Raw genomic sequence first — 26037 nt, forward strand, 5'->3', positions numbered from 1 at the left:
CACTGGCATAATAAAAGTACTTGTTTTTATTGCCTCTGCAGTATAGTGGCTGGTAGGGAGGGCGTGTTGTTTACCACTGCAAGCGAGTTACCATCTTCCCACATGAACTTGTTTAAGCTTTTTTTCATGTGTGAAGTATATGCGAAACTTTTATTGGTAACATGAGTTACCATCTCCCCACATGAACTTGTTTAAGTTTTTTTTCATGTGTGAAGTATATGCGAAACTTTTATTGGTAACAGAAAACTAGCTCGGATGACAGTGATAATATAAAACGTGTTTTGATATGTATATAAAGTCAATATCAACAGTCCCTGATTACGAACGCCTGATGAAAGGAACAGGAAGATTTGGAGCTTCCTTGGAGAGTATTCGAAGTAAATACAATTAACCACTGCTTTGAAATGAAACATATGAATAAGCAATATTTACTAATATTCATTAAGCACCGAAATACGCAGGAAGCAAAGTTTGTGAACCAACACCAATGTGTGAATTTTTCCATTAAAATATAAAAAATAACAAAAAAGAAATAATAAATAATAAAAGTTAAATACGTTTCTTTTAAAATGAAAAAAATCTACTTAGTCTTAAAACATTTTAAATTTGTTTTCATTATTTCACAGCCCCCCCCCCCAACAAAACCTACGGCCCCAAGGGGGGCCGCGGCCCACAGTTTGGGAAGCACTGATGTAGATGGTAAGAAGGATGACAGTTTCCAAGCTGGTTTGAAGCAAGTGTATAGACAGAGTTTGTAACGAATCTGCACTATTTGTTCTCAGGTTCCTTTAAGGTAGGACAGTATCATCAAATTCCAGATATGTACCCTAAAGGGCCTGTAATAGAACAACTTTAATTTTCCTCCAAATTAATCTGTTACCAGTTGAGACTCCAGCATTAACAGATCTTCTATTTCTATCTTCTAAGGCACTGTTTACTGTATCAATCTGCCTATAGCTTGATCTTCTCCTAGTCGTTTTTCCTGCAAGAGAAAAACTGTTTTGCTAATCTTTCCTTTCCTGTTCTGTTTAAGCGACCATACCACCTGAGATTAGCTCTGCTAATACATTGCTGGATGTTAACAATGTTAAGTTCTTTCCTAACATCCTCGTTCTTAATATGATATTGCCATTGATGCCATCTGTTCATGCCCCTAATCTTTCTCAGGACTCTCATATCTGCAGTCTCTAGTCTTTGGTCAAGTGTTTTACTTCTGACCCAGCTCTCAGATCTATAAGTTAAAATTGGTTTGAACACTGTCTTGTATATAGCTAATTTAGTGTTTTGACTAATTTCTCTCTTATTCCATATAAATTTATTCAGCTGACTTCCTACCATACCAGTTTGTTGATTCTATCGTTTATTTCCATATTTAATTTACCATCTTCACTAAAAATTGTGCCTAAGTAGCCGAAATGTTTTACTTATTCTATAGGTTCTCCATTCACGAATGCAGTTGATATTTTCAATGCTTCTGCCTATTTTCATTGTCTTGGTCTTGTTATTGCTGACCATACTAAATCTATTAAAACAGTTATTCAATTTAGTCAGGGAATCTTGCAGATTTCTAGCAGATTTATTTAGAAGTATAACATTGTCTGCATAAAGCAAAGATTAACGTCTCCAATTTAGATATCAGGTTTAATACCACTTTCCTTCATAATGCGATCCATATAGATAATGAATAACAGAGGGGATAATGTACATCCTTGTCTGACACCAGATTTCACATTAAATCATCTTCCTGTACTTCAATTCTAACTGCTGATTTACAACTCAAATGATTAAGAATTGCTTGATTTACTGCCCCACCAATGACAACATACAACTGTAGCGTTTTGAATTGCTTTCCTCTTGGTACCTTGTCATATACCTTTTGCAGGTCTACAAAACTTAAACACAGATCTTTGTTATATTCCCATGATTCCTATTTGTCATAAAGGAAAAATGTGATTCTGACAGCCTCTATTTGGCCTTATTCCAGCTTGTTCTTCACCAGCTTCTCTTCCAGAATCCTTCTTAACCGTTTCTCAAGTATACCTGCATAAATCTTACCAGGAACACTCAGTGGGGAAATACCTCTTTAATTTTCACATTGTTTTATTTCCCTTTCTATATATGGATACTATGAGAGCTCTGCTCCAATCATCTGGAATTCGTCCCTTTGTCCAGGCCTTCTGAACTATGCAGTGCAGCCACTGTAAGACTTTTACACCTTCATACTTCAGCATTTCTGGTCGAATATCATCTACTCCTGTTGCCCTTTCCACATTTCAGGCTTTTGATGGCTTTTTCTACTTCAAGTGTGGATATGCATTCCTGATTGCATGCCTATTGTGTTTTTTTACTAATGTGCTTTCAATGACTATTTCATTTAGCAATTTTTCGAAGTAATTACTCTATACATCAAAATATTCTTGATGTATAGAGTAATTTTATAATAGCAGGTCACTGCATCCATATTGTAACGAATAAATCGATATTTCTGTTTTTTTTTAATAAAAGGCACCCATCCTTTTTTTTGTACCTTTCCTTGAGGCATTGTGGGGGTGCAAGAAATTGCTTTGCAGGCCACCAGTTTGACACCACCCCTGCTTTAGACCAAGATGTGACTTTTTTCTTTCTGAGATTTAGTAGTAACTGGATTGATAATCTGGTATGTAGAGAAGTCTTTAAGAAGACTGCTCATTTTCTGTTATGCGTGGTTTGATCCATTATGACAGTTGCATTACTTTTATCTCCTTTGGCAATAATGACTTTTTTTTTTCCCTATACAAGGTTGATAAAGTTAATATTTCTTTAGATAGAATGTTTGCTCTTGGGAGGTTTTTTTGTCAGAATTCCAGGCACACCTAAATAAATACTGTTAGTCACTGAGAGAGACTTACTGAAGGCACCATGTCTGATGTGATGATTCTCATGATTTCTAGAAAAGGTACTTGTCTGGGAGTGATAAAAAATTATGACCTTGAATGATGGCATCGACAGCATCTTTTGTAAGTGGCTCTGATGATAAATTTACTCATGTGACTCACTGTCATGGTTCTAGTCTGGATGTGTTTCACTATTGGAGAGCTCATATTTTTTCAAGTGACATTTTTTGACTTTTTTCAAGTTCTTTAGTTTTGTTGGCATAAGAACCAACATCTAGAATCACAGTTCTCTTATTGTAACAAAGTGACAAGTTGAACGTGGGTTCATGATTAATGCTAAGCATGTCTGCATGTAGACAGATTAGGATTTAGAATGATGAAATTTCTTACTGTCTAAAATTTGGAATTTTAGACAGTAAAGAATAGTATTAGTGTACCAGAATTTTTTTAAAAAAGATAACACTATTGAATTGTTATCCAATTTTAGTTTCCATTTACCTAACTGATGTGCTCACATGTGTATAGAGGCTTAGGTGTTGGTGGTTATTCATAACCTCACAATAAAAGCAACACCAGTCCACCAGATGGTATGAATAAACTACTTCAAATTTGTGCTCTCCAATTTAGCATTATTGCAAGTGTTTTTTCATCGAAATTAACCATCAAATGGAAACCCACACAGCGGTTACTGTACAGCAGAATACTTCAGTACAAACTGTTAGTACCTATAGTGTATTAATCCAACTATTCTTCCAATTCTTAATCAGCCATGTGTAAGCACACACGATGCCTACCGAATGCAGCAAAGATAGTGACATCAAAAGCCAACGGCGAACGAGCACCACGTGTCTCACCAATTCAGTTCTTTCGACTGCCACTGACATACCTACTACGTGCTGCCACAGCTGCAAAACTGACACCAGTCACAGACAGAAAAAAGGGCATATTCTGCGAGTTCTGTTGCCACTGGTTGCTCGCTTCCTACGTGAAAATTGACGAAGCTGCGCAAAAGCTACTAATCGAACTTAACCAGCCATTCTTCTGTTCTCTGTGCCTCCCTTCGGTAAAACAAGTACTAAACATAGGTAAATGTGTTGAAAACCTCGAACAGCACATCAATGCTTTAAATGAAACTTTTACCTCCAAAATATGGGCAGTCAAAATTAAGCTAGAACAAATTGAAAACCAATGCAACGAAAGCTCCACTCTGCCAGCGAAAGAACTTCACCATCTAATCGCAGCAACGGTAAACAACTTGAAGGAGACTAAACAAAAAAAAAAAAGAACTCAATGCCATCATTTTGATTTTCCTGATGAAAATGGAAAATCATTACAAGAGGACATCAACAAACTCGCTGAAGAATGCGACATCGATCCTAAGAATAACATCAGGTGCTACCGTTTCGGGCCTATAAATAAAAGGAAGGATGGTACTAACTTTCCATGTCTAGTAAAAGTGACTTGCAACAAGCCGACAACCTCATCAAAAATAATAACAGCGATCAACAACAAGTTCAAAGACACCTGCCCCCAATTGCGCATACGTGCACAACCAGACCTATCATTTGCACAAAAGGAACAAAGATGCCAGCTTCGAAGACAACTCGAAGAAAAACGTCAAAACGGCGACAACAACTGGACCATCGACACTACAGACAAGATAAACTGGTGAAAAAACCAACCGATGCTACTAGCAGCCACCAAGGAGACCAGCATACAGGAAATGTTAAAGACCCATGCGGTTCAACATATGACACACAAATCCCTACACATCCACTTCACCAACATCCATGGCCTAAACTCCAACCTGAATAGTGTCCACTACCACCTAACAGTCTACCAAACCCCACCTACTCTTCCTGGCAGAAACACAAATCTCACCTCCCCACAACACCACTTATCTCAACCTTCCAAACTACTCACTCTTCCACAACTTTCATCCCAAGGGTGGTGTCTGCACATACATCTGCTCTGACATACCTTGCCAGAGAGCACCCAACCTAGAATCACCCAACTTTGACCTCCTTTGGTTGAAAATATACCTTCCCTTCTCAGTCCAATTCATCTGCTGTCTCTATCGCTCCCCCAACACAACCAACCACCCTGAGCTCTTTAATTTCCTCTCACTAAAAATCGACTTTCTCCAATACCACTTTCCCAACAGCGAAATCATCCTCCTATGAGATTTTAACATCCACAACACTAGCTGGCTTTTCTCCTCCAGTTGTACAGATCTTGCAGGCAGAGATGCCAAAACATTTGCATTTGCCATCACTAACAACCTTACACAACTTGTCCAGATGCCAACCAGAATACCAGATTACCAGATAATCCAAACCACTACCCAAACACCCTAGATCTCTTCTCACCAATGACCCCTCCAAATACACAGTGAGCCTGCTGGGCAATTCTGACCACAACCTAGTGTTCATCTCCTCCCCCCCATGCAACAACATTTACACAGACACTCCCACACAAGAATAGTTTGGCACTATAACAGTGCCAAGCGAGACAGCCTCTGCAACTTTGATGCTGCATTCCCATGGTTGGACTATTGCTTCCGGCCTTCCAACCCAAACATATGCACTGAGCTTATTACCAACGTAATCCTCACCAGCATGAATACATACATCCCACACAGCACCCTGAACTGCCATTCCCTAACGAAACCCTGGTACTCCAAAAGATGTGCCAAGGTTGTACAGATGAAACACCAGACATACCACAACTGGCTGAAATCAAGAATCCCATCCTCCTTCAAAGCTTACACCGAAGCCTGTAATAAATGCAAAAAACAATCAACACTTCTCAAAACAGAGTTCGAAAGAGCAAAAAGCAGGAAACTAGCAGCCTGTCCAAATGACAGCTGAGCCTTTTGCTCTTACCAAAGAAATTGGCTGTAATTTCTGCCCAACACTATTCCCACCCCGACGGCTCTACTGCATCATCACCCACAGAAAAAGTCAATAGTCTGGCTTCATACTCTACTTCAAACGCAATGCATAACTGACAATAGTAAATGTCCCCCAACCATTCCAGACACCCAACATACAAGGCCGCCGCCATATCATTTTGCCAGGATGAGATCAGAAAAACACTGTCCAAATTAGACACAAAAAGGTCTCATGGCCCAGATGGCATTCCCCCAATTGTTTGGAAAGTTTGTCTCCAGAACTGACCCCTATTATATGTCACCTATATATATATATATATATATATATATATATATATATATATATATACTCTCCTACTCCACTGGAATCTATCCCACAAACTGGAAATTGGCCTATATTCAGCTCATCTCCAAGAAGGTGACAAGTCATGGCCATCCAATTACCGTCCTATCTCGCTTACCTCAGTCCTGTCGAAGGTAATGGAAAATAGCATCAATTCCCAACTCCTACACCATCTTGAAGACACTCACCAAATAAATCACCGCCAATATGGATTCCACCACTGCCGATCAACAGGAGATCTTATCACATACGTCACCCATCTCTGGTTAAAGGCTATGGAGAGGTTTGGCGAATCTCGAATGGTTGCACTAGATATCTCCAAAGCCTCTGACCGGGTCTGGTACAAAGGCCTACTAGGCAAACTATCATCATTCGGTCTGACCCAGGGCTTCTGTAGGTGGATCGCCAGTTATCTGTCTGGACGCACACTGTGTGTGTGTGATGGCTCCCTATCTTCGCACCACTCAATTAATGCTGGGGTCCCACAAGATTCTGTCCTCTCACCAGCCCTGTTTCTGCTATACATCAACGACCTACTGCAATTGACCTTCAAACCAATACACAGTTTTGCAGATGACAGCACAACTACACTCTTTGCTTGCATTTGATAAGCCTCAACCTACAGAACATCAACCACTGCAACCCTCAACTCCGATCTCCAAGCCATCCTCCAATAGTGTTCAGATAACCTCATAAATTTCAATACCAATAAAACCCAGTTCTGTACTATTTCCCATAAAAAAAAGAACCATTTTTTCCCAATATCCTTTTTAATGATACCCAAATCTCCAGACAGTTTGAGATCTCACTCCTTGGAATCACTCTCAGATACCTCTCCTGGCATAAACATCTCAAACACTGCATCTTCAGCATCAAAAAAACTAGGATATCTCTTTCGCTCAAAACGTTACTTCACCCGAACTGTTATTAACATTATACAAGTCACAAATCTGCCCAACTATTGAATACTGCTCTCACATATGGGGTGGGGCCTCAAAAAAGCTCTCTCAAAATGCTCAACTCAATACAGAGGAGAGCAATTAGACTTATCAATGATCCATCTCTTACCAACTCCCTTCCCCCTCTTTCACACAGACGTATGGTCTCTGCAGTGTGTATATTCTACAATTATTTCCAGGGCAAATGCTCATCGGAAATATCATCAATAATTCTTCCGCTCAGTACTAAACTCATTGGAACATGTACAGCTGCTGCACAACATCCCTTCACAGTTCACCTAGAAACAAAGAGAACAAGTTTCTTTTCCTCTTCTTTCATTCCTGCAACTGCTGCACTGGAACAGTCTCCCACCTGCTGTGTTTCCCAAGGAATACAATTTAAAGTCATTCAAATCAAATGTAAACAAATTCCTCCTTTTCCAACCCAACACCAATATACACGGTACTAATGTACTATAGGTTGGCCAACCAACCTCCTGTGTATGGGCTCAACATAAAAAAGAGAGAGAAGAGAAGAAAATAAATAATGTATTGAATTTACTAATCTCTGCTGGATTTTTCAATAGTTTATTTAAATTAATTATTTATTTAATTGCTTCTAGTGTTGTTAATACCATGAAGCACTGTTATGAATAGTTACCAACACCTAAGCTTGTCCATATGAAAAATTAAAGACACAGTGTATCTTAGCAAAAAACTACCCAATGATATCCTAGTGCTGATTCTGACCACTCATATACTCATGCCTCATACTGCCTATACTTCTCATTAAATGTAAAAATGCATTAAATATGAAAGTATTTAGTAGATTCCAAATATCCAGGTACTTCCATAACACAAAAAAAATTAAATACTATTTTAACAATTTTATCCAAATATATAAGGCTACAATATTTTTGAAGAACCAGTATCTATGCAATAAGAAAACAATCGTCATTTTCATATTCAGTATATTTCAATTAATAATAATGAGGCTTCCCCCCACCAAAAAAAAAAAAAAAATATATATATATATGTAGGTTTACAGTCATTAACTAGTCCAACTGATTTCTGTTGAGATCAACTAGTGACCTGTTTATCTTAATGTCCCTTGCCATCTTTTACCTAATCACTCCACACTCAGAGAGCGCTCTGAATAACAGACATTTCCATGAACATTGTTTTTCCAAACTTACATCTATAATTTCATGATCATTGGCTAGGATATGAGGAAACATTATAGGTGCTTTTCCATGAAAATAGATAGATGGTCTCATAGGAAGTGGTACAGGGTTTTAACTTTAAGAAACTCAATTTTATCCGAGTTTCTAAGCAATTTCATACTTAACTTATTAGCCTCGTGGCCTAAAGTTGCCCTGCCATACTAACTAATCAATCTCATTATTCATTCATAACCTGTGTATATGTGGTAAGAGGAATGTTACCTCTGTCCTTTTAAACAGTTCCTTGGTGTTGGTGACATCTTGGTGACTCCAACAGAGTCACCAAGAAACCACAATCTATAGATGACAAAACAGAGCCAGTTCCATAACAATGCATGTGCACTACAGCTTTCTGCAACTTTGGTTTCTTAGTAAAAGCAACAGTTTATGTAACAAACAAAAAAAAGTTTAGTTTAACAATAATGATTTTCATCTGCTGAAGATATTTTAATACAAATTTAAAATTTCTAAACAGAGATCTCTCTCATTTTGTGTATTAGCAGTCAAACAAATTGATAGATGAAAGCCATTATTAGACTTGCTCTACACATACCTCAGGAAGCACTCTTATTTTGCAGGTTACAGGACAAGATAAATTGGTAACAAGTGTTGTGAGGATCTTTGTCACTTTCTCTGGCTGAGTAAGTAAAGCAGCACCCATTCCACCCTGGGGAAGAAAAAAAAAAAGGCAAATATCACATAATTAGGAGCATGTGAAATCATTGGAATTTAATAATGTTTGTAATAATAATAAAATAAAAATAATAATGGTTATTGAACTAATACAGAAAGCAATATGAAAGGATTAAATATAAACAAAGATGACAAAAATAATGAACAATAAACCCACACACAAAAAAAAGTATATAGATGGAAAACGAGTCACTGACATATAGTGAACTATCACTACAACAATCACCGCTATGACAAATTGTTCACTAAAAACTACTGAAGAGTCTCTACAAAGTTCCACAGATGCAATACAATGCTAAAAGAAGTCCACTATAACAATATAGTATGGACTATATATTCATATAGTCCATATAAGTGTCCATATGTATAGTCCTTAACCAACAAGTTAAGGATTACCACAAGAAAATGCAGAGATTACTACTTGATATTGCCATTCAAGATAGAATGGTAATACCAAGAATTGTATTGTACAGTAGAAAGAATTGTACCAATAAAAAAGTATGTACACTTGGGTTAGAGCTCAGATTGTTTATAATTATTCTGCTGCTATGATCCACAAAGGCATCTTTCTTAACATCTACCAAAGAAACTTACTCATATCCTCAAGGTGTTTTGTTTGATCATAAATGCCTTCTGAGTGGGCTCTATTCCTAAGGTGTCTCCTGCAATCAGGTAGCCACTTTCTTCTTTTGTAGCATTCTGTATGATAATGGCCTATACTCAGAGGGTCTTCATGACCAAATACTCTAAAGATATGAGCAACTACATAAGTTTCTTTGGCAAGTCATGTAAGAAAGGTACCTCATGAGTCTACAGTAGCAGAATTACAACTGATAAGTATTAATTAATTGGAAGTGTTTCTAGATAAGCTGATTGTTTTCAAATTTTTCTGTTAATAAGCCAGCTAATGTCGAGGATGCACTAAACTGCAAATGTTAATTATCTTCAATTCATTACAAACTCAGTCTTGTTTTATGAATGACAGCATTCTTTTATTTTTATATCACTCCTCCACCATGATAGGTTGTAGAAACTATAGTACATTAGTGATGGATAAAGCCAAGATTTAGGAGAGAAGAAAATTATTGATATTTTCTTGAAAAACTAAAGGTTGCAGTGAATGGGGAACTTCTCCAGAAAAACAAAGGAAAATGGAACAAAAGAAGAGGAGAAAGTTCAATGAGTTTGAAATAGACTGTAAAAGGAGAATGGGCAATTGCTTGCATTATAAATGGGCTTAGGGGGAAAATGGAGGAATGATGAATGCCATTGAGACAGTGCCCATGAAAGTGCCTGTACAGATGACAAAGCAGAAAAAGACCATCTGCACAATAGCAGTCAATGAGTCAGTGAGAAGGAATTAGTCATTAGCTGACACTAACCATTCTAGACAGCATGATTAAAAACCATGGGGCTGAGGAAGCTATTTATGTGATATGTTAGTTCCAGGAAAGGAGAGAAGTAAAGAGATAAATGTCAGTCATCACTAATATCATTGAAGGTTAGTAAATTATTCTCACATGAAAAATGGCATGAAAGGCACTGTTTACAGATCTTGAAATTGGGATGTTTGTACGCTGCAAAGTTAAAATGATTAGGAAGAACAAAGTTTTGCTGCAATCATCAAACTAGAGACAGATACTTCACACACAAACTTTGCTTACACTTGGATAAAGAATGAAACCAAGAATATAATTTCTTGGCATCTTTAATTCATAGTATAACCAAGTGAAAAAAAACCTTCAACATTTTCAACATCTATATCCAATCCACAATATTTTAGAAATAAGGTGTAACCCCCTTTTGACTACTTATATATCAGAGACATATAAGTAGTCAAAGAGTCAAAACCAGTCTGGGTAGTGGCTCTTCTCATAAAGAATAGCATTATATATGTCCATAAGGATATGCGCCTTGCATTATAGAATAAGGCAATTGATGTGAAGTCATTAGCCTCCTATATAAAATTAGCCCAATCATGCAGATACTTCACATGCAAACTTTGTTTCTGGATAAAGGATGAAACCAAAAATATAATTTCTTGGCATTTTAGTATAAACAAGTGAAAAGCTTTCAATACTGACAGAGGGGTTGGTCAGTGTGAGAAGGTCATTTATATACAGGAGAAAGAGGAAACAGGCAATGCAGGAGGTTGTAGTCCCCCACCCCCCCCCCCCCCCACCCCCCCCCCCCCCCACCCCCCCCCCCCCCCACCCCCCCCCCCCCCCACCCCCCCCCCCCCCCACCCCCCCCCCCCCCCACCCCCCCCCCCCCCCACCCCCCCCCCCCCCCACCCCCCCCCCCCCCCACCCCCCCCCCCCCCCACCCCCCCCCCCCCCCACCCCCCCCCCCCCCCACCCCCCCCCCCCCCCACCCCCCCCCCCCCCCACCCCCCCCCCCCCCCACCCCCCCCCCCCCCCACCCCCCCCCCCCCCCACCCCCCCCCCCCCCCACCCCCCCCCCCCCCCACCCCCCCCCCCCCCCACCCCCCCCCCCCCCCACCCCCCCCCCCCCCCACCCCCCCCCCCCCCCACCCCCCCCCCCCCCCACCCCCCCCCCCCCCCACCCCCCCCCCCCCCCACCCCCCCCCCCCCCCACCCCCCCCCCCCCCCACCCCCCCCCCCCCCCACCCCCCCCCCCCCCCACCCCCCCCCCCCCACATATGTTTGGGATTTTTAGACCATCGTTATTGTTCAGATTGGGGTGGTTGATAAGAATCTCACGGGCTTCCTTAATTTTACGTTCATACCATGGTTTGGTGTGATGTGTAAAGTGTTCAGGCGATGATCAGAAAGACCAGCTTCACCATAGTTATTATATTTAATGTGTCGTTTATGTCCCTTTTGTCTGATAAGAAATGTCTGATAGGATCTGTTTTTGCCAGATTGCAAAACATGGCCCCATGGCTGTCAAACACTTTCCTTAGCGACCTAAACAAACAAACAACACAAACGCATACAATTCACAATTGAGATTGAAAAAGAGAATACACTTCTGTTTCTAGATACACTTGTCACACGTCTTCCTTATGGAGTGTTTCCTTCACTGTTTACTGGAAACCAACACATACTGGCCAATATATACACACAAACTCCTACCACTACCCAACATAAAACCTAGGTGTCATTAATACTCTAAAAAACAGGGCTTTGAAGATCTGCTCCACTGAGCAAGCACTGAAAGATGAATTTAAAGTTATCAGCAATACCTTTCTAAAAAATGGTTACAGCCAAAATGCTATTAACAAAATTCTCTACAAGACCTCAACAAAAAACAAAGATAAACCAAACTACAATAAAGCTATAACCATTCTTTATATTAAAGGGACATCAGATAAAATAAAAATACTACAGAAATACAACCTCAAAGCCACTTTAATCCTCCTGCAAAACTAAAAAGCTTACTCAACTCATCCAAAGACCCACTCCCTCTGCTGGCCAACCCTGGAGCATACCGTATTTATTGCACCTGTAATCTACCATATAAGGTAGATTACAGGGAACAGGATGCACAATTGCTATCAGACATAAGGAACATGAACGACACATTAAATATAATAACTATGGTGAAGCTTGTCTTTTTGATTATGCCCTGAACACTTTACATAGAATTGACTGAAAAAGCAGCAGTTGTTTACATCACACCAAAACATGGTATGAATGTAAATTTAAAGAAGCCTGTAAGATTCTTATCAACAACCCCAATCTGAACAATAATCATGGACTAAAAATCCCAAGCATATGGAAGGCAGCATGTATTCTACCCACAGAATCTTTCTCCCTAAGATTTAACTATAAACAGGACTGTAGATAATCCAGAATCTTAAATCTAATATAACAATTATCATGTTAAAAATAGGACATCATTGTTACTGCAAGAAATCTATATGAAAGAATGTTTCTCTTATGTTATCCTAACTAGAATTTAGCTTTGATGTAGTTTCTAAATAATTAATTTTTAATTTTATCTGTATTTTTTTTTTCTTCACTAGAGGCAGTGATCAAATCATTGTTTCTTTAAAATACCGTGTGAAATGTAACTCAGCTTGTCCTTGTATATTTGTATATACTCCAGATGATGACCTTAATATGAAGATTGAAATATTGGGAAATTAAAATTGTTATTTATAACATGGTTGTAAAGTCCATAATTTCTAAAATGAATTGTAAAACTTTGTAAGTTACTGGTAAGCATTTCAAATGATATCATTTACTTCAAACGCTCTCTATATTTTCGGTTTCTAATTATGTTCTTTTCCACCTTCAACATAAAAAATATATTCTAATTGCATTCTTCTGGATATTTTCTAACAAGTTTTATTGCAGCTGTCTTACTTATAATTTTCCAAAACAGTTACTGCTAATATTCAGGATATCTTCAACTTCACTTTTAGTAGAATTTCTGTAGTTTTATCTACATACTTTAAGGACACAAACTATTTTACTTACCAAGAACATTCTATACAATTTCTTCTTCTTTTCTCAAGGTTGTATATCTTCAACTTCCTGAGTTCATTGGGATGTTATAATTTTTTTACCTTTGAAATAAACTTCAAAAACATGTTTCCCAAGCTGCACCTATCAACATTATCTAATTCTGCCATTCAGTCACAATGTCTTTTGTTCTCATTTGAACTCTTTCCTTAACATTATCTCTCATATCGGAACATTCTGGGAAAATTTGGAGAAAAAGGCAAAGCTAATAATAATGGTAAGTATTTGCTGGATTTCTGCTATAGGACACATCATTACTACCACCATGTTCCAACATAAAGATATGCACAAGTTCAGGCATGTATTATTATTATAACACACTCCACAGAGTCAGACTCATCACTGGGAGGTTCATTCAACTGACAACATATTTATCATACTGAATTTTAAAATCCTTAAAATTCAGTATGATAAATCCTGAATTTTAAAATCTCTGCATTAACAATGTATTCTACAATGCATTCCATTCAACAATTCTCCATGTAAAAAATCTACTCCTCACATAACTTCCACAGATGGCCTCTGGTTTTTTTCTCTTTGCCTTCTACTCTTTATAATCCACTCTGGATTAATCTGATAAAATTCCCTTACTAACGTAAATGTGTTTATCATATCTCATCTTTTCCTCCTATTCAAGTTCTGCAATCCACAGTTCTTCAACTTCTCTCTATAGCCAGCATTCCAGAATCCTGATATAGTCACTCGTCTCTGGATCCTCTCCAATGTTTCCACACCACACTGAAAACCCAGATGACCAAATCTGAGCACAACAGTCTGAGTGTGGTCTGACCAGTGCTTATACAGTGGCACAACCATCTCCTTATCCTTACATATTAGAGCACTTCTTATAATAGCAGGACTACAATATGTAGTCTTTGCAATACTTGCAACATGACATCATCATTCCCAACTCTTGAATCCCATCCACTTCTTGCAGTACAGCACTGTCAACATAGTACACAGCCTTATATATCTGCACTCCAATGCAACACCTTATACTTATTAACATTAAAACTACAACCCCACTCCTTTATCCAAGTTAAAAGTCTATTCAAATCCCTCTGAAGGGATTACCATCAGCAGTGCTACTTATAATTCTCTCCAAATTTGCATCAACATCAAACTGAAGATCCCCACTCAGTCCACATGATACAAAAATCATTTGCAAGATATACAAACCATTTACAAATAAGTTAAACAGCAGTGGCCCAACAGCAGAACCGTGGGCAAGTCACTAGTTATCCTCCTTTTTTGAGATATTGCTCCATCATACACAACTTGTGGTATCATTCAGAGAGTCTATCTCCGATCCACCTAATCAATATACTATCTATTCCCATCTTCTGTAGCTTGTACACCAACTTATGGTAATTATCAAATGCTTTTGCAAAGTCAAAGAATATCATAGTATATGATTTTCCCCTCATCTAACACGTTACCTTATCATAAAATGCAAATCTCCATACCATTCTTCATTCGGCAAAGATAACCTTATGACCTTCAATGCCATCCTGCATTTTCTATTGCAAAAGGGATCTCAGCTCACCTTTCCTCATCCTCATTAATACACACACATCACCAGACAGGATGAACTCTCTCTTTGGACTAACACTGACCTCCAGCCTCTTTTGGCACAAATATCACATCAACAGCTTCCTCAGCTTCCAAAAAACTAGGCATTCTTTCCCACTCAAGAAGCTATTTTGCACCCACTCAGCTACTAACCCTATACAAATTCCAAATCTGTACATCCTTAGAATACTGTTCATACATTTGGGGTGGTGCACCTAAAACCTCCTTAAAAATTCTTCTTGATGTCCAGAGGAGAAAAATTTGGCTCATATATGATCCATCCCTTGCAGGGTTACTTCAACCTCTATCTTAAAGATGCCACATTTTAGGTCTGCGTCTCTTCTACAGGCACTTCCATAGTCACTGCTCCAGTGAATTGGCAAACATCATTCTTACACTTGCTGTTAGGCCTGTTAAAACAAGAGCAGCAACTGTTCAACATCCCTTTAAAGTCCAACTACAAACTCATCAAACCTACCCCTCCTCTTCCTCATTTATTCCATCTACCTCTGTCCTCTGGAACAGCCTTCCCCATAATGTGTTTCCCAATATTAACAGGTTTCTTCTTTCTCAATCCTTATCTGTTTCTCACACACAGCACAGATATGCTATGGGTTCTTGTACCTCTTGTGTGTGGAATAACTATATATATATATATATATATATATATATAGTTATTCCATATATATATTCCATAAATAAATAAATAAATATATATATATATATATATATATATATATATATTATAATTCATTTTTACTCGGTGGGAAATATTAAAAGGTTTTAATGACTGATACCGAGAGATAAAGAGATGACATGGTATATTTGAAAAGATACTACTAGTTTACTAGTTTCGTTGAATTGATCAACATCTTCAGGTATCACAATCAAAGAAATATATAAAAAATTACATCATCATCAAATTCCTGACATGTATCCTCAAGGGGTGTACAGGATATGATAGTACTACATGAAAAACTTACATTACTAACTTCCTATCTACAATTTTCCTCCAAATTACTTGTCAAGATTCCAGCATTATCAGATCTTATAATACCAATCTTTAACTCTGGTGATGTTGAGTTTGGGTGTGCTTTTAGATTTGTTCCAGTAGCTGACTTTTCGCTGTTCGCCCTGGTTCCCTGGCGAAAATAACAGGGGCTTTGTTTAACCGGGCAATGCCCTAGCCGGCATGAAATTTTGTCATGTTGTACCATCATTTTGCATATTGGTTTAAGCCAATAAGAATACAATTTGGTCGGCTAAATCCCAAATTGCCAGCCCATCCTCGTTCGTTCAGTATCCAGGTAGATACCCAACAGGGTGCACCATGAGAAGGTGAGGATTGGACATTAGGTCAGAGGCCCTGGTCGGTTCTCTGCATTCCTTTAAAGGCTATGTTATGTGGAGGTCTCGTCTCAGTTATACAGCTTTGACCCTTTGCATTAACAGAACAAGTACAAAAGACAGTAGTGTTTGAAAACAAAATGCGAGCTTGACAGGATGTAGTCTACATTTATTTGGAACTCAAGCTAACATTTTGTTTTCAAACACGCTATTGTCTTTTGCACTTGTTCTGTTAATGCAATTTTAAGTCTCTGTAATTTTTTATATATTTCTTTGATTGTGATACCTGAAGATGTTGATCAATTCAATGAAACTAATAAACTAGTAGTATCTTTTCAAATATACCATGTCATCTCTTTATCTCTCGGTCTATATATATATATATATATATATATATATATATATAAGTAAATTGCTAATAAGGCCTCCCCTTTACAAATCCATGCTGACCATCATAAAAAATGTGTCCATCAACCCAATCTTGTATTCTATTACTAACTAATCTCTCCTACACCTTGACTACAACTACAGTTATACAGATACAGATTGGTCCATAATTGGAAACTTCTGTCCTAGAACCATGCTTGTGGAGAGGTACTATTTTGCCTTTGTTCCACTTCTTAGGAGCCTTGCCCATTGCAAGACTTTCATTAAATAACCATGTCAAGGGCATAGCTAACTTTTGTGCACATTCCTTAAGAATATGTGGTGATATGTCATCCATTCCCACAGCTTTAACATCTAACCCAATCAACACTGAGACACCTCTGATTCTTTCACTTCCAGTTCTTCTAATACTAGCCCCTCCCTTTTATACACTGCATGCCATCATTTACACTAGTATGATATATGCTGATAAAGTGCTCATTAAATAATTCCATTATATCCTTTGCAGTGGTTACTCTACTGCTATGACAATCTACCATTGTCAACCTGCCATAATTATTCTTCCTTTTGCTTACCATATTCCTCTTGAAACAGGACAGAAGGTGGGATATTGCTGATAGCTACAGAATTACATTCAACAAAACTAGAAGTTAAAGAGGATATTAGGTCTACGGGAGATGGTTTGTTTGAGGCTGTCTGGTGTGAGATAGATGCAAACGGGACAAAATACATTGTTGGCTGCTGCTATAGACCAGAGGGTCTACAGGAAGATGTAGATGCCATGTGTCAGCAAATCAGCATAATGGGTGTAGGCCGAGGGAGACGAACTATGCGGACATTGATTAAAGGGAGGAAAGGAGGCATAACAAGATGGAAGTGGGATTTATACAGTTGCTAAGGGATAATTACATGAAACAACATGTTACAGAGGGGGCAGGAGGTTTGAGGGTGTTGGATCTGATAATAGCATCAGAAAATGTAACCATAACCAAGGCAGACACTGCCTCCAATTGGGGAGAGTGACTATGTGGTCTTGTTCTGGAAAGTTGCCAAACATGGAGTTGTTTGTCAAGAAGGGATTTATGTTCAATTATAAGGCTGGTGATTATGAGAGCCTCAGGAGTCATTTTGGAACAGCGCCATGGCTTGAGAAGCTAAAGGAAAGAATGTCAGTGGTGCATGGCAAGTGGTCAGAGATTGCTTCAGGGTAGCAGTATCAGACTGCATACCCAAGGTCAGGAGGATAAACCAAGTTGGAATTAAGTGGATGAGTAAGGATATAAAGCAAGAGCTGCAAAAAAATAATATATTGTGGAGGAAATATAAAGAAAAAAGTGATCAGCATACTCATGAGCACTACAAAGTGCAAGAAAGAAGGGTAAATAGAATGGTAAGGAAGGTCAAATCAGACTATGAGAGAGAATTAATTAAACAGGCCAAAGTAAACCCAAAAGAGTTTTTCATTATGTAGCAAGTAAGAGGAAAAATGACTATGGTAGAATAACTTTAAACAATGTTCATTAAAAGAAGGTGGCTGAACCAAACGAAATAGTTGAGTTGCTGAGTGATCATTTCGCAACGGTGTATCATCAAGGTGGTAATTTTACAGTTTCAGATATTATAGAGATGCATATCAACACTGAGGTAGATGAACAGGAGGTGTTCAGCATATTAAACAATATAAATGAACACAGCAGTGGGACTTGGCATATTAACCTGTGTACTATGTGAATGTGCAAGAGAATTGGCATGGCTTTTGACAAAGTTGTTCAATCTAATTCTCAGCTCTAGCAGGGTTTCTAATGAGTAGAAAGAGGGAAAGATAGTACCATTGCATAAAGGTGGCTCCAAGACAGAGGTAGCAAATTATAGAAACATTAATATATTGGGAGTGGTTGTTCAAGTATTGGAAAAGTTGGTGAAAGGTAAAATACAACAATAGATGGATAGGGATGCGATACTCTATAGTGGGCAGCATGGCTTTGTAAAAGGGTAGGTCCTGTCTTAGTAACTGATTCAGATTTTATAATAATAGAGTGACAGCAGAATTGGATAGAGGTAATGGCTATACCATGATACTGCTCGACTTTGCCAAGGCATTTGACAGAGCACCACATGGAAAACTATTAAAAAACTGGAGAGGATGGGAATGGATATGAGGCTAGTAGCATAGATAGAGGGATGGCTCTCAGACAGACACCAGAGAGTAGTATATGGTGGAGTGGAGTCTAAGGAAAATGATGGTGAATAGTGTAGTACCTCAGGGTTCAGTACTAGGGCCACTGTAAAATCTCTTGTGGTGAAACATAGAAATATTTTTTACCTATATCGATTTTACATGGGCCATAAAATACTTATAATTAGAAGTGTATATAGCCTACTTTAATGTAATAAATTTTGTAATAACGTAAGAATAAAATGAATGTAGAACCACAAGCGTTTGTAACAAAAAGGATAAAACAGGATTATGCTAGTAAACTGAAGGTCAACAACACTCTCAAAGGTCAATGAATTATAGAAGTTTTACCACCAAAACCTAATGTAAGTGTGGGTGACGTCAGTTTACTTCCAGAAAATCCAGGAAGTTTTAGAAGGTAAGCCAAGGGATGTCCAATGATATAAAAGGCAGAGATTTGGGGGGAAAGATGAGAGTCAGAATGAGGTTGCCTGAATTCTGCCTGAGCGTCTCACAAGATTTATTGATTCTCCCAGAGACGTCTCACCCAAGTGCTAAGGTGATATTAGGAACTGACTTTTTAGGAAAAACACAAGTTCCCTTGAGGTTTTGGTGCAAATGAGATTTCCCTAATGAGTATCACGCGTTCAGGCAAGGAAGATCGATGTCTTAAAAAATCTAGAAGAGAGAACAAAAAAGTGATTATACGGTCAGACTTCCTGAGCAGGTTGAGAAGGATAGAGAAGAACATCACAAAGACCACACCGACTCTTCATCATTCGGAAGCCTTGAATGATGCCTATTCTATCTCGAACATCAAGTTAATAAATGATCGGGCAGAAACGGGAGAGCCATTAGGGGAAATTAAACATGGCATGTTCGAGGTGAATATGATTGAGAGACTTAGAAGGTTCAACAAATCTTATAACCAACCGATGTGGAACAGGCAAAGTGTTGTGGAAGCCCATATTCGAGATCCTAAGTACAGTTGGAATAGGATGAGATGTAATGCATACTCGAAAGCTAAAAATAAGAGGTGGGATTTCACTCATAGAATCTCAATTGTGAGTAAAAAGAATTTTGGGCATGGAAAAGAAAGTGACACCAAGACAGGGAGATCTGACAATAAAAATTCAGAGAGAAGTGATAAATCAAATAAATGTAGTCATGTCTTCTCCAGAAAATGTGCAGATACCAGGTTAAGAACAGAAAATTTTTTTTATGAATTTTTTTTTTTTTTGGAGAGGGTAGGCCTTTGTAAAATCTCTTGTGGTGAAACACAGAAATATTTTTCACCTATATCGATTTCACATGGGCCATAAAATACTTATAATTAGAAGTGTATACAGCCTACTTTAATGTAATAAATTTTGTAATATAATGTAAGAATAAACTGAATGTGGAACCACAAGCATTTGTAACAAAAAGGATCAGACAGGATTATGCTAGTAAACTGAAGGTCAACAACACTCTCAAAGGTCAATGAATTATAGAAGTTTTGCTGCCAAAACCTAACGTAAGCGTGGGTGATGTCAGTTCGCTTCCAAAAAATCCAGGAAGTTTTAGAAGGCAAGCCAAGCCAAGAGACTGCCAATGATATAAAAGGCAGAGATTGGTGGGGGGGGGGGGGGCTCTCTCTCTCTCTTTTTTTTCGTTACTGTGGAAATCTTTTCGGGGAGGAGAAGAGCCGGAGTCCCACAAGCAGTCGTCCGGGAGATCGTGGGGAGTGTGCTGGCAGGAGAGGCCGTATTTCAAGGTATCCTTCCGAGGTATTATTCTAAGAATGTACAGATCCACGTGCATGCTGATTTGTCGCAGCCGGAGCAGTTCCTAACATCATCGGAGAAATGCATTACTTGCCCAAGGGAGGAAATTGCAGGACGACTACTGTCAGATAGTGCCTGATCATAGCCGTCACGCAAGATTGAGAAAGGAACCAGCAAATTCATCCTTAACCCTTTACGATCCAGGACCGTACATGATATTGTGAGCTTGTAAGTAAATTGCTTTATGTTAATAGCCTAGATTGTATGTATAGACAATAGATGTTAATTCTATTTATCTAATGGCATGATGTGTTGAAGAGGTCAGAAGGCCGAATGTCAGTTTGAATGTCCTTAAAAGAATACTGTAAACTTGAATAGTGCTTGTGTTACATAATGCTTACAACGTGTATAACATAATTTTGCTTTATATTAATAGAATAGAGAGCAGGGATATGTTTGTTAAAAATGCAACCACGTGTCTACTAAGTTGAGTGTAAAAAGTTTCTTTGTTTAGTACCTTAAGCGAATTGTCTTACCGAATATGTGGAGAGTCAGGCACGTGATATGTCCCATTACTTTTGTATATTAATTGTCTTAGAATAAACATGTTTGGTTTTGTTAATAGCTTGCCTGATCTTTGTTAGCCAATGCACTGTCTCATAAAAACAACCGAAGCTATAACCTAAGTGAAGTAACTATGACTGAATAATCCGGAATTGCTTGAGACAAAGATTGATTTAAGGGTTATTATACGTGCTTAGCTAAATTATTCTCATGTATGAAAAAGAAAAAAAAATTCTTTTACACAATCCCTAATGGCGCAGTAGTTAACAAACATAAATTTTTAAGGATTAATACACTTGAATTATAGCAACCTAGATTGAAGAATTTGCTCCAAACAAAAGTTTTTCATGCCTACATTACTAGCACGTGTACAAGTATACTTTACGACATTGAAAGGGGGGGGGAAGTTAAGCAGATTACGAACGGACTGATATAGGATAATAGTATTATAAGTTAGCTTGAGATAAGAGCATAGAGGCATTTTTATATTAGCTCAAGCAGACAAAAATAACAAAACAAGAGGGGAAATACACTGGAAGTAACATTATAAACAACATACCAATATATCTAAACTATAAATAAGAATACATATATAAAACCTTTACAAATTACAAATCATAATTATAATATATAAGAAATGTTACATATGGCGTAGTTCGACATAATAAAAAAATAATAATTAATAAATATTACACCACTACTCTTTAATTTGTATATCAACAACATAGGGAAAGATTTAAGAGGGGATATTCAGTTGTTTGCTGATGCAAAATTGGGGAGAGCAATAATTGATATGGATGATGTAGATATCCTACAGGATGATTTGGATAAATTGCCATTGTGGACAAAGGATAATGATTGCCAATTTATTGTTGCAAAGTGTACAGTTATGCACTTCGGGTTGAAAAGATTACATATGGTGTATCATATTGATGGTATTGGTTTGGAGTAAATTGATGGACAAAGAGCTAAAGTTCAGAGTGCATATTGCACAAATTGGTAAAATAGCTTAATGAATTACTTGGATGTTGAAAAGCACACTAACTAAGTAAAAGATCCCTCTTTATTATCCCTCTTTATAAAGCTATGATTTGGCGACATCTTAACTACTGCACCCAGATTTTGGTCACTTGGGTTTCTTGGGGACCATGTGGTCGTCGAAAAGATTCAGAGATGGTAACAGGTCTTGGACTCCATACAAAGATGGGTTGAAGGTCTGTGGGTTACAAAGTTTAGTTGATAGGCAGAAAAGAGGCTACAAGATAGAAATTTTAAGATATTAAAGGGATTTTATAAAATTGATGCAAGTGAAATTTTTCCGTATATGACAAACAGAGAACTACAGGCCATTTGTGGAAGTTGTGTAAGAGTGTGATTAGTGGGGGATGTGTGGACCAGATTTTCACGTGGAGAGTAGTGAGTGAGTGGAATGGATTGCCAGAATTGGTTGCAAGTTCCCTGATGGTGAATGAATTCAAGGAAAGATATAATGACAGGATTTGTGTGTATGATGGTTGATTTGGGTCTCCCACGATAAGTCTCTGGACTCCATGGAGATGCCGTAAATAAAAATAATATAGCAGAAGAATTCCCTTGAATTAATCTTGGCCTGACTAGCCAATCTCCTCTATTCTGTACCTTTTCTTTCTTTATCATGCTTGTCAACTTCCTAGCCAACACTTTATACTCTTCATGGATCTGATCACCACCCACTCTCTTGTATCTCCTTCATAGCATTTTCTTTTCCAACATAGCTTGCTTGATTTCATTGTTCATCCATTTCACACTCCTCCTCTATTTACCTGCTTAACCCTTGGTATAGTTATACAATACTTGTATCAGATACTGCATTATGAATTTCAATGCACTGTCAACATCACAGCTCATCTACCCAATGTAATGATGCTATTATAGGAACATTTTGGGAAAATTCAGAGCAAAGGTCAAAGCCAATAATTCCAAACCAGGATGAATAGTGATATATTCATCCTGGTTTGGAATACAAGAATGTACAGAGGATTTGAAACTGAAAGTGACCATCACTTTGTTCTAAATAGGATAAAAATGAACATTACATTGGAAACAACAGTAAGAAATGACAATGTAAACTATATTATTTAATTATAAAACCTTTAAGTAATAACTATCTATATTTCGGCAACCTTCAGGGATCACAAAACAATACGTGCATGCAGGCACTAACACTAAGCAAATGAGGCTGAAGAAAGGCAACTAAAATCAGTCCTAGAGTTCCTAAAGGTTCCCCCTAGCAGGATAAATTGGGTTGTCTTGGCCATTGGGCCAAGTTCTTAGAATAGCAGTTGTCAAGATCAGATTTTTAAAATAGCTGAGAAATCGTGGGAATATAAAAGCCTTTATACTTAAGTTTGTAGATCTGGAAAAAACATACATCAAGGTGCCAGAAAAAACTGGCTTTTCAAAGCACTATCAAACTATAAAAGAGTTTGATATAAAATCAAGAATAAGATAAGGATGCATATTATTCCACACTTATTCATCACCTATATGGATTACATTATGGATGCATATTATTCCACACTTATTCATCACCTATATGGATTACATTATGAAAGAAAGAAAGTAGCATTAAATCTGATATTAGAATTGGAGATATCAAATTTACTTTGGCAGATGATGTCCTAAACACATCCAGTACAAGTATCTGGGTTCTTTAACTAAATTGCATAACATTTACAATAAATTTGGCATGAAAATCAGCAACAAGTCCTAAACTATGAAAACAGGCAGGAACATAGAAAACTTCAGCTGTATTTTTAATGGAGAACCTATAGAAAAAGTAAAATATTTTGGCTATTCAAGCACAGTTTTTAGTAAAGATCGCATGTTAAATCTGGAAATAGACAACAGAATAAGCAAAGCTGGTATGGTGAGAAGCCAGCCTGAATAAATTTATGTGGAATAAGAAAGAAATTAGCCAAAACACCACACTAGCAGTATACAAGATGGTATTCAAACCAGTTTAAATTATGGATCCAAGGTTGGGTTAGAAATAAAGCACTTGATCAAAGACTAGAGACCACAGATGCGAGGGTTCTGAGAAAAATTAAGGGATAAATACATGGCATTAATGGCAGAATCATATCAAAAATGAAGATACTAGAATGGAACTTGATTGTTACCAATGAAGAAAAACTAAGGTCTAGGAGAGCAGAGCTAATCTAAAGTGGTATGACCACTTAAAAAAAGGAATGGGTCAGGAAAGGTTAGCAAAGCAGATATTTGATGGCAAAATGGTAGGAAAGAGACCCAAAGGAAGACTAAGGTCTAGGTGGACTGATTCAGTCAGAAGTGCATTCGAAGCATGAAATGTTAGATACATTTCATGCTTCTAATATTCTAATTCAATGGAGTGCTGAGAAGTAACAGACTCATTTGGATAAAAATTGTTGATCAGAAACTAATAATAATGTAAACTTAATCATGTAGTGCTGTCATAATAGCCAGAACACTTCTTGAGGATACATATCAGGAAATTAATGATGATGACTTATCATGATAAACCTCAGCAGCACAACAGAAACTAATCATAGAAAAGTAATCCCCAAACTACCCTCTTCCAGTCATATCACAATCACCATGATAATTTCATAAGATATTAAGCAACTTCACATTCAAATAGATCTGGTCAGCTGAATGGATAGAATATCTACTTTCCAACCCACAGGCTGTGGGTTCAAATTTCACTGTAAGCATGTATGTATGTTTGTGAAAATCATTAGGTGGGAGATGAATTTCATTCCATAAGTGAGAAACCACCTCTCTGTCTACTGGAGCACTGAAGTGGCTTGAAAAATTCCTATGTTTGTCACTACAGCAAGGTTCTGGATTATCTTACTTATCCCACTGGCTGTACTATAGATTTACAACCATTCATGGGTGGAATATTCAGATTAAAAACTACTCAGTGACCAAAATATTTTAAGCTGCAATAAAAACTAGAAAGACAAATTGGTATTAGCAGTGTTTTTATTCTTAAGAAACTTTTTCCTATATAGACCAATTATTTTGCAAAAGTCATGCAATATCTCTAAATGGTAATTAGAAACTGGCTCAAACAAATGTTTATAAAACAAAAAGGGAAGTAAGCATTATACAATTCCTTAAAACATAAATAAGACTGATATTTTATCATGTTTGAATTATTCTTAAAAATCTTACCATTTGAAGAACAACTTTATTTCTCTCCCTTTCGCAAGTTCGAAAAACAACAGTCTGATCATGACTAATAAAGTCTACTGTACCCAGTATGCCTAGGGGCAGGAAAAGAATGAAAATAGTGCTTATTTTTTAAATATAATAACAAAAATCTTAACTAGCAAATTTTATCAGTTAAAAAAATTACAAAAAAAGTAAATCAAAAATAAGAGAATTAATGCAGAAATTGTGATTAGTGTGCACATAATCATTGCTCTATTCACTTATAGAAATATGCTATTTTATAGTGGGGGGGGGGAAACTTTCCTGTTTTCTTCTCCAAAATACTGAAAACATATCTGGAGCTGACATTATTAATTATCACTGTAAATCAATACTGCTTCAATATTTTTCATTAGGTTACATTACTATGCAACCTTAGCTAACCGGAACTAGCTACATATTGACTGAAGTCCCAGTGCACAACATTAATAGAATATAATCAAAAATCACTGCAGCTGAGATGGTCAAACAAGAATGCTGTTATTTTCCTTGTGGAACAAACAAATATTGAAATTCAGGTAATGGAACAA

The 26037-nt window shown here is 37.5% G+C and overlaps 1 protein-coding gene across 1 annotated transcript in view; it reads right to left on the reverse strand.

Annotated features, from left to right (window-relative positions):
* Positions 1 to 26037, reverse strand: part of Dus2 (Dihydrouridine synthase 2) — a 105948-nt gene that overhangs the window by 59562 nt on the left and 20349 nt on the right. The window contains exons 3-4 of the mRNA XM_090414159.1: positions 25469 to 25560; positions 8824 to 8937 (exon numbers count right to left, since the gene is read on the reverse strand). Of these exons, the coding sequence (XP_090270285.1) occupies positions 8824 to 8937; positions 25469 to 25560 (206 nt within the window). The remainder of the gene's footprint in view (positions 1 to 8823; positions 8938 to 25468; positions 25561 to 26037) is intronic.

The sequence above is a fragment of the Typopeltis vanoorti genome, chromosome 24 (assembly GCF_054136105.1).
Source record: "Typopeltis vanoorti isolate ZY-2024b chromosome 24, IOZ_Tvanoo_1.0, whole genome shotgun sequence".
Classification (NCBI taxonomy): domain Eukaryota; kingdom Metazoa; phylum Arthropoda; class Arachnida; order Uropygi; family Thelyphonidae; genus Typopeltis; species Typopeltis vanoorti.